This window comes from Ips typographus, linkage group LG2 (assembly GCF_016097725.1).
Source record: "Ips typographus isolate SLU linkage group LG2, UJ_Ityp_2.0, whole genome shotgun sequence".
NCBI classification, from domain to species: domain Eukaryota; kingdom Metazoa; phylum Arthropoda; class Insecta; order Coleoptera; family Curculionidae; genus Ips; species Ips typographus.
Window position 1 is genome coordinate 9,760,819 of NC_138423.1, and position 18,084 is coordinate 9,778,902.

General features: G+C 33.8%; 2 protein-coding genes across 3 annotated transcripts in view; one reads left to right on the forward strand and one right to left on the reverse strand.

Annotated features, from left to right (window-relative positions):
• Positions 1-3,325: 3,325 nt before the first annotated feature.
• ubl (Ubiquitin-like protein 5) lies at positions 3,326-5,597 on the reverse strand. 2 transcript variants are annotated; one of them, XM_081973486.1, is made up of 3 exons: positions 5,454-5,597; positions 4,825-5,005; positions 3,326-3,447 (listed from the first exon to the last, which is right to left on the reverse strand). In XM_081973486.1, the coding sequence occupies exons 2-3, from the start codon at positions 5,000-5,002 to the stop codon at positions 3,404-3,406; spliced, it is 222 nt and encodes a 73-aa protein (XP_081829612.1). In that variant the 5' UTR covers positions 5,003-5,005; positions 5,454-5,597; the 3' UTR covers positions 3,326-3,403. The 2 variants fall into 2 exon arrangements, with proteins under 2 accessions (XP_081829612.1, XP_081829611.1); XM_081973485.1 differs by lacking the exon at positions 5,454-5,597 and having other exon boundaries at positions 4,825-5,109.
• Positions 5,598-15,934: 10,337 nt separating this feature from the next.
• The window catches only part of SP2353 (EGF like, fibronectin type III and laminin G domains protein pikachurin), a 165,410-nt gene continuing 163,260 nt past the window's right edge, over positions 15,935-18,084 (forward strand). The window contains exon 1 of the mRNA XM_081972229.1: positions 15,935-16,294. Coding sequence (XP_081828355.1) covers positions 16,183-16,294 — 112 coding nt within the window. The 5' untranslated portion in view covers positions 15,935-16,182. The remainder of the gene's footprint in view (positions 16,295-18,084) is intronic.

Genomic DNA, 18,084 nt, shown 5'->3' on the forward strand with positions numbered 1-18,084 from the left:
TTTATTGTGACTTGGAGTTTCTTCCTAATTTGTAATCCTATATATATATACAGGGTGAGTCTGGGAAGCGACACCCCCTTGTTATTTTTTAAACAAGAAAGAATTTAAAAAAAGGATTTATATAAAAATTGTAAGTGTGCATATGTACTATATTTTGCAACCACAAACTATTATAGAGGGTGGTTCATAATTAGGATACAAAGTGAAACAATATTTTTTTAAATAGAACACTGTATATCTTATTACATATTTAAAATGAACACAAAATTTACAACATGTTTTGTTTAACATTGAATTGTCAGATATTAATAATTGATCGGAAACTTTAACTTAGGCAAATAAAATAATAAAAAATATTATAAAAAATACTATAGTTTCTATTAGCTGGTACTTGTTGTCTGGTATTTTTAATGCTAATTCATTGCTGTCAGTACTACTGTCATAATTTCCTGTCATTTTTACTGCTTCATAATTAATATTTTTTACTTATTAAAAAAAATATTATTTTACTTTGTATCTTAATTATGAGTCACCCTGTATAATAGTTTGTGGTTGCAAAATATAGTACAGGGTGATTGATTGAATTTTGACCACCCCCTTAACTTTCTTAATTTTGATTTTAGCAAAAAAACATTAAATACAAAACCAGTAGATATTTAGGTCTACTTTATTTTTAGAAAAACAGTTATTATACAGTGTGTCCCAAATTTGAGTAATAAACCAAACTTATGTTTTTTTAAATACGATGACCAACTTTTTATTTGATATTTGAATTCTACGTCAAATTCTAGGCCTAATTGATGTAAAATGTCTGTATCGATATTCAACTGTTTCCGCAGCAGCGTCGTTGATTGGTTGAATTTTGACCACCCCCTTAACTTCTTTAATTTTGATTTTAGCAAAAAACGTTAAATACAAAACTAGAAATTTAGGTCTACTTTATTCTTAGATAAACAGTTACTATACAGGGTGTCCCAAATTTTCAATTTTAGTAACGAACCAAACTTATGTTTTCTTAAACACAATGACCAACTTTTTATCCGATATTTGCATTCTACGTCAAATTTTAGGAATTGATGTAAAATGTCTGTATCGATATTCAACTGTTTCCGCAGCATCTGTTAATTTAACAATGTTTCCTCGACTATGTGATTAAAGTTTAATTTAGTTACTCAAATTTGGGACAGCCTGTATAATAACTGTTTATATAAGAGTAAAAGTAGACCCAAATATCTATAACTGTTGCTACAACTAGTTTTTTTACTAAAATCAAAAATACGGAAGTTAAGGGGGTGGTTAAAATTCAATCAATCAAGGACTCGATACAGACATTTTACATCAATTAGGCCTAGAATTTGACGTAGAATTAAAATATAGATTAAAAAGTTGGTCATTGTATTTAAAAAAAACATGTTTGGTTTGCTACTTAAATTTGAGACACCCTGTATAATAACTCTTTATCTAAGAGTAAAGTAGACCTAAATATCTACTAGTTTTGTATTTAACGTCTTTTGCTAAAATCAAAATTAAAGAAGTTAAGGGGGTGGTCAAAATTCAACGACGCTGCTGCGGAAACAGTTGAATATCGATACAGACATTTTACATCAATTAGGCCTAGAATTTGACGTAGAATTCAAATATCGGATAAAAAGTTGGTTATTGTATTTAAAAAAACATAAGTTTGGTTTATTACTCAAATTTGGGACACCCTGTATAATAACTGTTTCTCGAAAAATAAAGTAGACCTAAATATCTACTGGTTTTGTATTTAACGTTTTTTGCTAAAATCAAAATTAAGAAAGTTAAGGGGGTGGTCAAAATTCAATCAATCACCCTGTACATGTGCACACTAACAATTTTTATATAAAACCTTTTTTAAAATCGTTTCTTGTTTAAACAATAACAAGGGGGTGTCGCTTCCCAGACTCACACTGTATATATAATATTTATTTTACAGTAAAAAGGGCTATCGGCCGCGTGGCCTTTCTGCCCATGATACATTTGAGAGAAAAAAAAAATCTGGTTAATACACTTAATATTGACAATAATGTCTATATACACTAATGTTTACATACATACAGATGTTTTTTACATTTAATTGAAATGCTCCAACAGAGTGGAGTAGGGAGACGTGAATCGGGATTGTCGAGTTGGTCTTTTCAGGGAAATAGGGTTTATCATGGTCCAGTTCTGGGGGGTTGTTGTTCCATTTTGTCTGTAGTTGTGTTAATCGTTCAGTAATTCTTGTCATTTTCGTTCGTTCGTAGAAAAATTCATTGGATGGGTTGTGAAGCGGGTTTTGAAGGTGTCTAATTTTTGTTACGAGTCTAAGAGCAATTTGTTCTGTGACCTGTATGTGTTTTTTTGTCTTGTCAGTTGCATTTGCTCTTAGTATATGTCCATAATCAAGTAGAGGTCTGCATATAGATTTATATATTTTAGTTGCGGTCTTTGTACTTATTCCTTTGTCTTTGTATGTAAGTGTTCTGAAGTGTTTTGTTCTTTTTATGATTTCTTTTCTTACGTTTTGTGTATGTTTGGCAAATTTTAGTTTCTGGTGTTATTCCCAAGTATTTCACGTCTTGTTTAGGAGTTTCCGTCTGCTGTTATAGTAGGAGAGTTGTCTTTAATTTGGTGGTTTGTTAAAAGTAGCTGGTTTTTTGTGGCGTTTGGTGTCAGTCTCCATTTGTAGAACCACAGCATGGTTTTGTCTGTCCGTATTTGCAGCTTCTCTGCAGCTTTTGTTGTAGTTTTGTCATGCACCACTAGTGCAGTGTCATCAGCGTATTGTACTATGTAAGCATGTTTGTTAATGTAATTTTTGTCATGTAATTCGTGGTTGTAAATGTCATGGCAATATATATTGTAAAGAAATGGCAATAGAGGAGACCCTTGTGGCAGACTTTGTTCAGGGATGAAAGGAAAGGAAAGGGAGTTGTTTATGCGTATTTCTAGTTGTCTGCTTTCTGTTTTTGATAATATATAGTATTCCGGTGTATTAAGTTTGTGCAGTTTGTATAAGAGTCCTTTGTGCCATACGCTGTCAAAGGCTTTGTTTATGTCCATAAAGAGACATGCCGATTTCCTGTTTTCAAGGTGTGTTGTTTGTATGTTATTTGTCAGTACAAACAGCGGGTGTACAATTGAATGTTTGGGATTAAAACCAAACTGGTATGGTGTTGTAATCCTAATATACAGAAAAGATCCATTCAAGATGACCCACTATTGGAACCTTGGAAATGGTAATGAGTTTCAAATCAAATTATGGACTAATCACCTTTATTGGTACAGAATAAAAAAGTGGGTACAAAAAACTACAATAAAATTATTTTTAATAGTTTAATTTTCTAAAAACATACATCCTTTTACCCCTTAATTAAAACAGACACATTATTCCATTGGCTTATTGATAATATAGTTCAAGATTCATTCCATCATGAATTTCATCTGGCAACAATAGTTAAGGAAAAAAATAATATTACCACAAGAAGCTAGAAAAATTTCCTGACAATAAAGAATTCAACATTTGGTAATCTAGCTCAATATTTTTAACCTAAATGAAGGGGTGTCCCTAATTTGCTGCCCCTTGAAAAATGGATACCTATAAAGTACAAACAACTCTGTTGAATTGTAATGCATTGATACAATACCAAAACCAGGAATGTACTATGTTGAACAATAGCATATTCCTGGGCTTCTAATTAGGTATGTATTATGTAGTCTCAATCTTAACTAAACAGAAGGTGAACTCTCTAACAAATAGCAAGGAAATTTCTTTGCTGTCATAGAAAACCCTTCTCTATTAATATATGGTACTCTCTACGGTTTTTTTGGCGAAGATCGGCACTCAACATAGCTATTAGGGTTGTGCAAAATAGAAAGACCAAATGAGGTCTTGCTAAGATTTTATCTCTCTTGGGGCTATGTAATTTTGTATTTGTCAATCTTTCTTTTCTGTTGTTTCCTAAAATTCAAATGTTTCGTTTTTAACCTTTATGCTCGTCAGTGTCAATAAGGTTGGGTTGAGGACCAATTGATTGTGTTTGCACCCCCCTTTCTTTGTTTTTGAGTTTTTAGTTAAAGTGTTAATGCCTCTATTATTTGTTGATTTTGAGGTGTAAGCTGTTCATGATGGAATGGTGGTGTTATGGCTATATGAATTCCATCAACACATCCTAAAGTCGCATCCTACTTCCTTCACAAAATGCATGACAATTGGTAGCATGTTTACAAGGAACCGAGAAATATTAATGGTCTAATGGTCTAACATGAAAACAAGAAACTGAAGACAGAACTACAATAAATAAAACCAACAACAATAATGGGAACAAAACAGACTATTTTAGAATGCAAACTTTGAAATATATGATTAATTACTGAGAAAGAAAGCAATAAACATAGAATTATTCAAATTATTGTCATTGATACTTGTCATTAACCCTGAATAGGAGGAAACAAGTAAAAGCCCTAGATTTATTACTAGAAATTAGTCAATGTTTTTAGGACTGATAGCTTCCCGTTTTCTATTGAGGGTGTCAGCCGAATGTGACAGAAAATAGCTTAGAGAGTACCAACAGTTAATAGAAAGAAATTTTCTTTCTTGTCTATTTCTATGTGTTTTCTATTTCCTACACACTTACGGAGTTCCCCTCCAGAATTTATACACAAAACTAAGCCAACTCTCAATCTGCATGGTTAGCAAATTAGGAACTCCTACATTTTGAATTATAAAATGCCCCAAATAGGTTTATGTGGCAAAAGTCAAAAGGTCATACCAGCGGATTGGAGTATGTAAAGCAGTTGTAATAGTTCAAAAAAGGATACAGTCCTGCAGTTGTATATGGTCTTTGAATGTGGTGTACCATTTTTTCAGCACAATTTTGTCCCATTTTGTGCCTGTTTGAGCTGCAATCAGTTTTTTCAAGTCGCCTACTGTATCGTCAGGATTACATTTTACCCTGACCTTTTTTCCCAATCTGTCGTTGCACGTTATTTCAATCATTGTCTATTAAATTAGCAAAAATTGGTCCAGTATAAGGAAAACTTAATAATATTTATTTTTATTTACAGAATTCAGTGAATTCACTCAATAGTTGACCCAAATGTCAATATTTGACATTTTTCCTTGTCGTTGTGTATTATGGCGTTTTCGATTGGCGCGTTTAATGCAAACGAGTGTATAGCCATACTGTTTCAATGACATTTGATAGAGCAGGACACAAATACATTCGTTTTGCACTAAACGTACTAATCGAAAACGCTATTAGACACGGGGAACAGTTATCGACAACAAGACAAGTTTGGGTAAATAGCAGAGACAATTATAGTGAATAACTCAATTAGTATATTGTACAACAAGGGTGAAAAAGATGTCCCTATCGCACGACGGCGATATGGACAATTCGCCCGAGTTTTACAGGCTATTTTTTCTACCACTTATTGGAATTACTTACCAAATTTCACACAAATAAACACTCAATGTTTGAAACGTTTCCTTACATTATCGCTTTTGATGCAGCCAAAGTTTGATCGGTGTCCCGGATTGTCACCGTGTGACAGCTGATTTAATTGAACACTACGTGATATAAGCTAAAATGCAATATTTTGATACCAACTGTCACTTGTTAGTGAGGATGACAATCAGAAGAATTATTTTGTTTACGTTCAAGATTAGCTGTAATTGGTCTATTTCATATCGCAAGCTGAAAATTGCCTGTGATTGGTCTAATTCATATCGCACACTTGCGGAAAGTCTAGGATTCTGTATTCATTCAACCGTTGGCAATTACGAACTTATCCGTTCTCTAAACTGTTAAGGAATTAACAACCAATATTCCTGTAGGAGTAGAAAGAAGTATTTTTAAAAACTCAAATTTACCCATCATAAGATTTCTGTAAATTATTTGACATTTTACAAGTTAAAGTGGATATACAGTGTGTCCCAAATTGCTTCTACATGTATTGGGATCTCGAAAACGGTAAGAGTCGGTTAAATGGGGAAAGTTTTAGAGAATTTTATGTGAAACTTATTTCCAGTTTCCAAATTATATTATCTTTCTCCGTTTACAGAAAAATTGGGAAAACGTCAGAGGCTGCATTTTAAACACTTTTTAACAAAGCCAAAGAGAGTTTTGAAGCTAGGACATTAATGAGACACTTTTTGACGTAATTAGAAAAAATCTGTCGTCATTGGTTTCCGAGATATGGATGATAACTTTGTAAATTCTTATGGCCGCCTTCAAGATGGCTTACAAAGTTATCATCCATCAGAGATGTAAAAGCGGTAATTTTCGAGTCGGAAAATTTCAATTTTTGAAAATTTACCGGAAAATTACTTCATGCTTAAATAAAAATTTTTCTTGATTGGGAAAAATAACTGTCAAACTTGTCATGCATTCTAATGAGATAATTTAAGACATCTAAATTGAATGATTAAAAGTACATTAAACTTTATTTGGATTAATATTGGATTGCTGTACAATTAGTTAAGAAACGAATTATTTTTGAATTTTCAGATTTTCCAATTTTTTTCCGAAAAATTACCGGAAACTTTCTGAAAAATGTTGTATATTTAACAACAACACTTTTCAAAACAATATGAATTTTTAAAAATATAGTAATCTGATTTACTTGAACAGATGTGCTATACAGGGTGTCCCATAACTATATGACAATCTCTCGGGAGCATACAGGGAAAGTCAAAATAATACGATTTGTTCATATAAAATTTTTTCCTAAAGTCACTCCTAAGGGAGATATCGAGCCCCAAAGAACTGCCTTCCAATTAACGGTTTTGGCCGTAACTTTTGAACCACTTTGTATATTGTAATGATTTTTGGGTCTAATGTTTTATCGAAGACAGGAACTAACTGGTAGCTAAGACACAATTTACTTAAACTTTGACAGCTGTCATTATTTTCAGCTGCAAACATTATTAATGGATAATTGCAGGATACTCTTGACATTAAACCCGAACGAAAAATTGTACTTTTCTTTTATTTCGATAAAATGAAGGGTTTTCGAGAAATCGATTTTTCATTGAACTGCTTAAAACACAATATATGTTATTAAAAATGTTCTTGAATTCGTTTTTTGTTTAAAATACACATGGAAAGCGAAATAATGCAGAACCAAACGAAAAAGTATGAAAGCTGGTAGGGACAGTAGGGGTTGGCAGAGGTGAAAAATCATTAATATTTTTTATATGAACAAATTGTATTATTTTGACCTCCCCTATATGCTCCCGAGAGTTTATCATATAGTTATGGGACACCTTGTATTATGTTCTCCCTTCTGAACAACACATTCCCGGTATAAAAGCTTCAATCTTTCGGTAGCGTCACATTTCTACTATACATGGTATGCAGGGTGATCAAAACACAATTTCAAGGGCTACAAATTGGTATATTAAACCTACATAGGTGGTTTAATATACTTTCGAAATAACGGAGTTATGGACTGTCACAGTAAACACTGTCAAAATCAAACTTTACAACAAACAAGTACATAACTCAGTTATTCGTCGTTTTAGGTAAAAACGCTATTGAGGGTGGTCAAAAAATAATTTCAAGAGCAACAAATTGGTATATTGAACCACCCTATAATTGTCAAAATAACCGAGTTATTGTTAAAGTTTTGGTAAAAATACCAAATATGAATCTTGTAGATATTTGCATATACTTTATTCCTAGATGATCAATCAGTATACAGGGTGTCGTAAATTTGATCAACAAACCAAACTTATAAGTTTTTATTATATACATTTTTTTGGAATCTGTCAAATTCTAGGCTTACTTGATGTAAAATGTTTATTGTATTCAATTGTTTTTGCTCTAACAGCCTTACTTTAACCAGCTCCGAAAGCAGAAATTCCCAATTTGAGCGAAATTTTACTGCACTTTTGTCATTTTGCAAGGATGCCACGCCCTAAAGTGTCCAAATTGACATAATTTCAAGATCATCTTCCAAACGGTGCCAGTTAGAGCAAAATGGACGTCGGATTTATGTCGGCTCAAGGGCGTCACAGTTGACTCTCGTTTTTTGCTCAATATCTCAGAAACGTTTCAGGTTAAGAGGTCTGAAATTTTTACCACAAATGCACCTCGATGGGATGCAACTTTTACCTTCTATACACTTTTTTGGAACCATGCACCGTTTAACCTTGAAAAATTAAAAACTAGAATTGTCAAGAACTAATTTTTTAAGAAAATTTTTTATTTTGAAAATTAACCTCAATTGCCTAAATACTTTCAAGTTAATAGTACAAAAATGTAAAAAACGAATTATTTTTCAATTTTCATATTTTCCAAATTTTTCGGAAAATTACCGAAAATGTTCTGGAAAAATTTCCAAAAATTTAATTTTCAGGAAATTTTACATCCCTGTCATCCATATCTCGGAAACCAATGACGATAGATTTTTTCTAATTACGTCATCGTGTTCTACGTAAAAAAGTGCCTTTATAATGTCTTGTTAATTGTCTGTTTCAAAACTCTCTTTGACTTTGTTAAAGAGTGTTTAAATGCAGCCTTTGACGTTTTCCCAATTTTCCGAAACACGGAGAAAGATAATTTAATTTGGAAACCGGAAATAAGTTTCACATAAAATTCTCTAAAACTTTCCCCATTTAACCGACTCTGTAGTTCTTACGGTTACAGAGATCCCAATACATGTAGAACCAATTTGGGACACACTGTATACATACGGAGCAAAGTTAGTTCTGGGAATGTATTCTCAAAAAATTTAAATGGGAGGTTTCACTCAATCGTAAGCCTATTTGGTATACTCTGGCCGTATCCGTTTTCAAGCTCCATGAGCGAATTGACGTCACGATGACGTAATTTGGCAAAACCACAATTTGACCAACTGTCAAATCACTGTAGATTTGTATACATCAAAGGATAGCTAATGAAATGGGCTTTCCAACGATATAGTACCATTGGTTGTTTTATCGATTGGGCCACTAGATGTCGTCAAAGTTGATGAATTTGTTTTCTACTTTTTTAGTGCATTGTTTCATTTAATCGTAAATAACTAGAAAATTCTAGATATGCATCGGTCGGGTACAGTCGCAAAGTTATTTGTAGTGCAATTTGTGGTTCTTTCTACTAGTAGATTTTCAAATTAAATTTTGAATTTGATATGGGCGATGCTAGTGATGGTAATGAATACGGTGACGGAAATATAAATGCGCTCAATATCGAGGATAAGGGAAAAGTGAGAAGTTTTTCCGTTGGATCGATAGATTTATCAAGAATAGAAATCGAAGCCATCATAGGAATTCCGGCAATAAACGACATTCCAAAAATGTACTCTGACAAGAGGAACAAAAACCAGACCGTAAATACAATAATAAACACCAGCGAGCAGCTGAACATAGGAGGACGTTCGGACATACCAGGGATCGATCAAATAGATTCCACACTTGAGCAGTATCAGCAAATAGCAGGACAACCCGAAAAGAATAACCATCACGATAATCCGGAAAAAGAATTATCAGAATATGGGAAAAGAGACAGATCCAATTTTTCACCAGAGGCCGAATGTTCAAAAAGACCTTGTGACAGAACTACTCCAATAAACCAAGAATTGCACAAAAATAAAGAAAATAAGTTTAACATGGAAAAAATGATTTTAGATGCCTTTTCAGCTTTAGACAAATTCTCAGAACTAGCAAATAACAACTCCAACTTTACGGGTGAACAGAATTTCCTCAACACCGCAAGTTTTAATATACATAAATCACTTACGTCATTAATATACAAAATAGGAGGATTGGAAAAGGAAAATTTAACACTGAAAATTCAACTGGCAAATACCAACAGCTCTCATGGAAATATGGATATGGAAAATCTTCAAACATTTATAAATAAAGAAAGTGCCAAAAGCGTTATGAATAAACGAACTAATGCTGAGATTACTAATATTAAAAAACAAACCATCAGCCCAGAGAACAGTCATGACAACGCTGAAAAACCGAAATGGAGCACGCCAAAACACCAGAAAAAACATAAAACTATGATTTTAGTAGAAAAGGTTACAGATGTAGTTACAACAAATAAAACAAAACATAGTATCAAAAAATATTACCAGTGGTTTCAAAAATATTAGGTACTTAAAAAATGGTGCAGTCATAGTTGAAAGTCCCAATAAGGAACAACAGGAAAAACTGAAAAACGCATTGAAAGATAAGAAAGACATAAAAATAAAAGAAACCCAAAACATAGACCCAATGTTTATGATAACTGGATTGAGAAAGGGTCTAACAGAGGATGAATTCGAAAAGTAGTAGTCCATATGCCCACAGTGAAGAAGTGAGTGTAAGTGAAAGCAAAACTCAGAGTCGATCTTTACAAATATATACAGTGCGTTTTTTTTAACGCGCAACATAGGATTTTACGTGTTAAATTTTTAAGCCCATGTTAGACCATGTTATTTTGGAACTACAAGTATAAAACTTGACGGGTGTGTCTTTAGTACCCTGAAGCTTAAGTAAGTCTACCAATTTGGTTTAAAAAGTGATTTAAAACTAGAAAAAAATCATTTTTTTTCGAAAAGATTTTATCCTTTCATACTCCCTGTATGCATTGTTGTTCCTTGTTGTTTTTGATACTGGCAGGGCAGGTAGCAGGTAAAGTGACTTATTTTGACTGCATCACGACCCGACATCTTTTGAACGTCAAAAGGGCATTTTATGATTGTTTGGAATATACTGTTTGGCTTCAAACGGAGGTCAATTTGAACAATTAACTTATAAAAATACTTCTTTTGTTCTTAACTTTCTTGATATAAAGTTAATGATCACCCTGTTTTACTTTCTACGCCAAATTTTACCTGCTACCTGCCGTGCCAGTATCAAAAACAACAAAGAACAACAATGCATACAGGGAGTATGAAACGATAAAACCTTTTTGAAAAAAGATGATTTTTTGCAAGTTTTTTAACACTTTTTAAGCCGAATTGGTAAATTTACTTAAGCTTCAGGGTACGAAATAGCCACCCGTCAAGTTTTATACTTGTAGTTCCAAAATAACATGGTCTAACATGGGCTTAAAAATTTAACACGTGAAATCCTATGTTGCGCGTTAAAAAAAACGCACTGTATTAAATAAGTTGGCTGTCCCCCCTTGTAGAATGACAGCGAGCAGACTAGTGATCTAGTTAAGCCTCTGAAAATGGGTGTCTGAATACACCCGAAACATGTTAGGCAGATAACTTATTTAATATATATTTGTGGAGATCGACTCTGAGTTTTGCTTTCACTTAGAGAATGAATTGTTTGAGGACATAGTAAATCTGAACGAAGAATTGGAAGCAGAATTTGGAAAATTGGTAACAAAAGAAATTAAAATAATAACGAAACGCACGTGCAGAAATCCAAGTAAAGAAAACTCGATTCTTCAAGTACCGCCAGAGATATCCAAATGGTTCCTTAAAAAAAGAAAAATATTTATTGATTTGGTAGTAGTACATATACAGCAACACTTTAACTTGGCTATATGTTTTAACTGTTCCGGATTTGGACATGTTGGGAGACATTGTAGGGAAAAGACATGTTGCCAGAAATGTGGAGAAGAACACCAAACTAAAGACTGTATAAGTGAAACATTAAAGTGTCCAAACTGTTTAAAGCTAAAACTGAAACCTGAAGATAGTTACCATTCAGCAAAAGATTATCAATGCCCTGTCTACCAACGAAGAATTACATAATATCAAAGCAACATAAATTACTCTTCAAACTAATCCGTTTTTCTATAAACAACAATTCGGGACACAAGGCACACCTAAAAAGTATAATCCACCAAAACGACCAATCTCTAGGAAATGCTGTTGACCGCATCAATGCTAAGCCATATACAGTGCGTTTTTTTTAACGCGCAACATAGGATTTTACGTGTTAAATTTTTAAGCACATGTCAGACCATGTTATTTTAGAACTACAAGTATAAAACTTGACGGGTGGCTATTTCGTACCGTGAAGCTTAAGCAAGTTTACCAATTGGGCCTAAAAAGTGATTATAAACTTGCCAAAAATCATCTTTTTTCGAAAAGATTTTATCTTTCCATACTCCCTGTATGTATGATAGGTGCTTGTTGTTTTTGATACTGGCACGGCAGGTAGCAGGTAAAATTTGGCGTAGAAAGTAAAACAGGGTGATCATTATCTTTATATCAAGAAAGTTAAGAACAAAAGAGGTATTTTTATAAGTGAATTGTTCAAAGTGGCCTCAGTTTGAAGCCAAATAGTATTCCAAACAATCATAAAATGCCCTTTTGACGTTCAAAAGATGTCGGGCCATGATGCAGTCAAAATATGTCACTCTACCTGCTACCTGCCCTGTCGATATCAAAAACAAAATAGAACAATGCATACAGGGAGTATAAAACGATAAAAACTTTTCGAAAAAAAAATGATTTTTTGCCAGTTTTTAATCACTTTTTAGACCAAATTGGTAAACTTACTTAAGCTTCAGGGTACTAAAGACACACTCGTCAAGTTTTAGACCTGCAGTTCCAAAATAACATGGTCTAACATGGGCTTAAAAATTTAACACGTAAAATCCTATGTTGCGCGTTAAAAAAAACGCACTGTATTGCTTGAAGGACTTTTGTATAGACTTTTAATTGTAGTCAGTTATATCAAGTTGTAACTTCACCAGGGTGAATGTAGGACGCCATTTCATTTCATTACTTTTTTTTAATTGTTATGTGATTTGAAATAAAGAGTATTATTATTATTATTTGGTCCACACTAAATAAACTTTTGTACGTCAATAGATAGCCAACAAAATGAGCTTTCTAATAATATTAGAACACTGGTTGGTAGTATTAATGTCCACAAATAAAAGGAGGCAATTATGCAACAATACTTTTAATAAAATAAACGTATAAACGGAAACGAAGCGTAATTAGAGTTTTGCGGCTAATTGCTAAACGCTCAAGTCTCTAAGTGACAGTCAACAATAACAATTGCCAAACGATTGCTGAATACGTCACTGAATTAAAGTCTGTGATGCCGTGGAACTACCGGTGGACCAGAAGGCGAACTCTCTAACAAATAGCAAGGAAATTTCTTTGCTGTCATAGAAAACCCTTCTCTATTGTAATATATGGTACTCTCTACGTTTCGATTGGCGAAGATCGGCACTCAACGTAGCTATTCGGGTTGTGCAAAATAGAAAAACCAAATGAGGTCTTGCTATGATTTTATCTCTCTTGGGGCTATGAAATTTTGTATTTGTCAATCTTTCTTTTCCGTCGTTTCCTAAAATTCAATGTTTCGTGTTTTAATCTTTATGCTCGTCAGTGTCAACATTGTGTCAATAAGGTTGGGTTGGGGACCAATTGATTGTGTTTGCACCCCCTTTCTTTGTTTTTGAGTTTTTAGTTAAAGTGTTAATGCATCTATTAGTTGTTGTTTTTGAAGTGTAAGCTGTTCATGATGGAATGGTGGTGTTATGGCTATATGAGTTCCATCAACACATCCTAAAGTCCCATCCTATTTCCTTCACAAAATGCATAACAATTGGTAGCATGTTTACAAGGAACTGAAAAATATTAATGGGTTAACAAGAAAATAAGAAACTGAAGACAGAACTACAATAAATAAAACCAACAACAATAATGGGAACAAAACTGAATATTTTAGAATGCAAACTTTGAAATACCTTTATGATTAGTTTCTGAGAAAGAAAGCAAAAAACGTAGAATTATTCAAATTATTGTCATTGATACTTGTCATTAAGAAATTTTCTTTCTTGTCTATTTCTATGCGTTTTCTATTTCCTACATCGTTACGGAGTTCGCCTCCAGGTTGGCTCCAGGTGATCAGGGAAAGGCATAGCGACCGCCACAACTTTTCTCTCAATCTTCAGAATCCAAGCAATTGAAAACTTTTAAACTTCAGGGCTTTAATTTTTGAAATAATGGAACAGAATTCTCAAGAGAAGTGTGGATAGAATGTGACAAAAGAAACTGACAATAGTGAGTTTCTGTCATATTCACCACACCTTTCTCTTGATAACTCACTTCCCTAGTTTCAAGGATACGCACCCTGGTGACCTAGTGGTTTTAAAGGGCCAGAATTCACTAATGCCATTTTGGTGATTTTGACCTGCAAAAATCGTTTGAGACCCTCTTGTAATACTTTTCAAGACTCAGCAGACATTTTAAAGGAGACTGGTGCCATTTCGGTGTTTCTAAGCTACAAAAATCTGTTTAAAAGGTTCTAGTGAGTTTTTTAAGGATCAGACGACAGTTTTGGACCATTTTGATGTTTCTGAGCTGCAAGATGAATCGAAAATCAATCACTGCAGCCTTTACATCACTCAAATAATACAAAAACCTTGACACCCACGGACAGATAAGTATGCTCCATAAATCGTCATTCATTTGTTCAGCCGCCATACTGTTTTAGTTTTATATGTATGACAATTGTAATGTATTTTTGAAAAAGTAGTTTTTCTGCTTATTCCAAATCTGCAAAAATATATAGAGTGTCCCATTAAAAAAAAATATATATATTTGGTTCATATCTTTATAACGATGTGTTTCAGAAAAAAAACTGATTAGATATTTGGACTATACGTTAAAATACTTATGGAAAATCATTTGTAGTTCTTCTGCGTCGCTAATAATAAATAAAAAAATAGAAGAGGAATCGATATTGTCAAATTTTCAAAATCACTCTGTAGCTGGGAAACGTGGGCAACTGTGAAAGGTACGACTGGTCCATCATTCGTTTGACAAAAATTGCTAGTTTGCAATCGGTTGGTAATTTTGGAGATATCCCGTAAAACTATCGAATTTGAGACACCCTGTACATATATGTTTGGGCTTATTATTGCTTTATGTAAAATTTGTTAGTTTATGCTCAAAAACTGGGTACCTGTTGTATTATCACGTTAAGGGGTAGCCCAGAGGGCAGAAAACTTAGGTTTACGCAAGTAACCCACTTTATTTGAGAAGTCAGTTGGTACAGTAATCTTACCCCCAGATTGCCAAGATGGCGTAGATCATGATGGGGGATGCTGGGCAGAGTGGGCGGTAGGGTTCACGGAGGGCGAACGCTTTATCGGGGATGAATGAACCTTAGAGTCGTGTCCGAGGACATTCACCGGGCCGGTAAAGACGTTATGTACCTAGCACAGAAAGGTAAGTAGGTGCGACAACTCTTGCTGCACCCCCACACTATTTCTTTTGCTAGGGCTGATACTCGGGTGTGGCACTTGGTCACCTACTGCTCGGCGTTGGGTTGCACAATAGGCGTACCCAGACTAACCCAGAGATCAGTGATTTGTACGTGCTTTTGGTGCTGTATTTATACCCACGTCATCAATTCGCCGATCTTGCTTACACAGACATTGTACTGGGGAAGACCGAGGCAATGTTTGGTAACGGAACATAGGGTAATTTCTATGTTACAGTATTTAGCTTTCCTTTTCTTATCTAAAGAATGCAGATTTTGTGAAACCTTGGATTGAGAATGAACGCTGTTAGTAGTGACTGAATGCGCGTGATGCGGATTATTAAACCTGTTAAATCAAAAAGTTCTAATAAGATCTGTATAAACCGCGACTGTAAAAATCATGGACATGTGTCATATACTTTGGACGGTAAAGAAGTTTTCCAACTGATATTAGATTGGTTAAAATACGTTAAGAAGAGGGAAACTCATAAAGTGTTGTAATGATAATGGAAGAAAAATAACTATTCTCCCACCATCGTCAAGAATATTTTCTATATTGATTCAATATAGTAGAATAATGTAGCAGTAGTAAAATGCCCTCTAAATTTAATAGAACGATCAAGGAAGAGATGGAGCCACATACATAAAGAGGCAAAAGAATCACCCTTCATGCAATCCAGGGAATGCCAGGCGTGCGTAATACTATTCGATCGGGCGGTATTGAACGAACCGGAGCCGTAATATACAATTTCAACCCCCCAGAGTCGATCAGAACTCGTGGGTGCGCGTATGGTAAGAACATGTCCGTACGGTAAGCTACGGGAACAATTGCCCACTTACCTCGTTTGACGGTCGTCCGATTCATGAATAATCCAGGATTAATTAGTGTAGTGCGTAACCGGGAGCGTTTTACGGGGCCCCGGGGTGGTTATGTGCGCTCGTAGAATCAGCGCGAAAATTACGAACACTCGGAGCTATTGACGGTGCGAGAGGACATGCGAGGATATTTGGGGCCCCTCGGGGCTTTGGCGTTTTTCCTTTTAGCCGTCGGTTACGGGAAGGATCAGGAAGACATACAAAAAGCTCAGTTTGAGGCAGCTTTTCAAGGTATTTTTGATATTCGCGCTATTTATCAACTGACTGGGTGTTCGTTGAATATACGCTTGGTTACGCATTATTAAATTCAATCATGCCGAAGTAAAGCCCAGAAGAACAAATAACCATAAATCTAAGCTCTTGTCCATTAATAACCCCACGGACTGGCACATCAATTTAACCTACTCTCGGTAGGGTTTTTTTCTACTTGAAAGTATTTTCCGGGTAGATTACGGTTTTGGGTTGTTTTGTAAAACATATGTCGGTCATAGTGTTTTCAATTATGTTGTGTTTTCAATTATGTTATCCAAATTTTAGTCATATTCTAGGAGAATATCAAAAGTTTGATTTTGTTTTTAGTTCCTTGAAAAAAAAGTGATGTTGTTTGACAAGACAATTAACAGTACAATTATCATCAGCCCTACTTTGCTCATCTTTTTTCAAAATGTTTAGTTGATTGATAAGACTATAATTACAGGACATGCGTAAACTTAATATATAATCCTATATTAGAGATACAGTATGGCGCAAATTTTTAGAATAATTTATTTTAAACATGGAAGAGTTTAACGCGGATGTAATGAATGACAGGAATAGTATATTAAGTATCAAGAACAGTCAGTAAGATGTACTGATCGATGACAAAGTTTGGAGAGGAGTGGTCTGAGATCAGTAAAGCTATTACTGTTCGTGATGTTTACACTATTTTTTGTACGACTTCGACATAATCATCCTAATTATTAAATGAAAATATTCTAACAAATTCCCTTTAATCCTGTATGTTACTTCCCGGTTGGTTTTTGTACTCTTAATGAAATATACTATTCCCGTTCTCGCAAATTGTCACGCACGCACGGGAAAAACCTTTTTTTTTTAACTGGTAATTAATCATACTATTCAAACACAAACTCATGTTAGTTGTTGTGAAACAGCTGGTGAAATATGTACTCAACTTTATGCGTTAGAAGTTAGAACGTACAAATATACCCAAATCTAGGAACAGCACCATTCATACCGCATTATTTTAAAAACTTATGTGTTTACATTCATCTTGTTTTTTTTAACATTGAGTTTTATGTATTACATCCTAATTCTAAACATAGTAATAGAGAATTTTACGGTTCAAAAAGTAGTCTTAACAGTGTTTTTCCAAGGTAAAAAGGTAGCGAAAGGAAGATCGGTTAACATCCAAAATCACCCAATTAAGTTCCTTGGAGGTTTGTTTATGGAAACACTAAAAGAGAAAAAAAATTAAAAAACCAACCACCAACTTTGAAAGAGTTGACGAAAGAATATTGCATAATTAAAGCCATGAATTTCACCCTAACTAGTAATGTTTCAAAATATTTTATTTTTAAATAAACGATTGCATTGAAAAGTCTTAAGTATTGTTAATTAAATTTCATTATAGCTCTTCGATTGTTCTCCGAATAGTGACATATTCCCAAAAATAGCAATTTTGTACAAAGATCAAAATTCAATTAAATCGTTGTTTATGTTAATGTAGATTGATTTTCTGGTTGAATTACCTTAATACAATACGACCACTTTTGGAAATAGGTCTACTATTCCGGAAAACCCGCGTATTGATGAGTTTAGATATAAATCATGATAAATAAAACAAACATTCAGACATTGATAATTTTTTGTTGCTAATTTGTTATTTGCTTTGCACTTGCCTAAATATATTAAGTTTCTAATCATAATTGAAACGAGTATGACTCACATCTATTTTAGAAAACAACATTTTTTTCTTCTCAAGTTACTCAAATATTTAATACTTTTTAAACAAAAATTTAAGT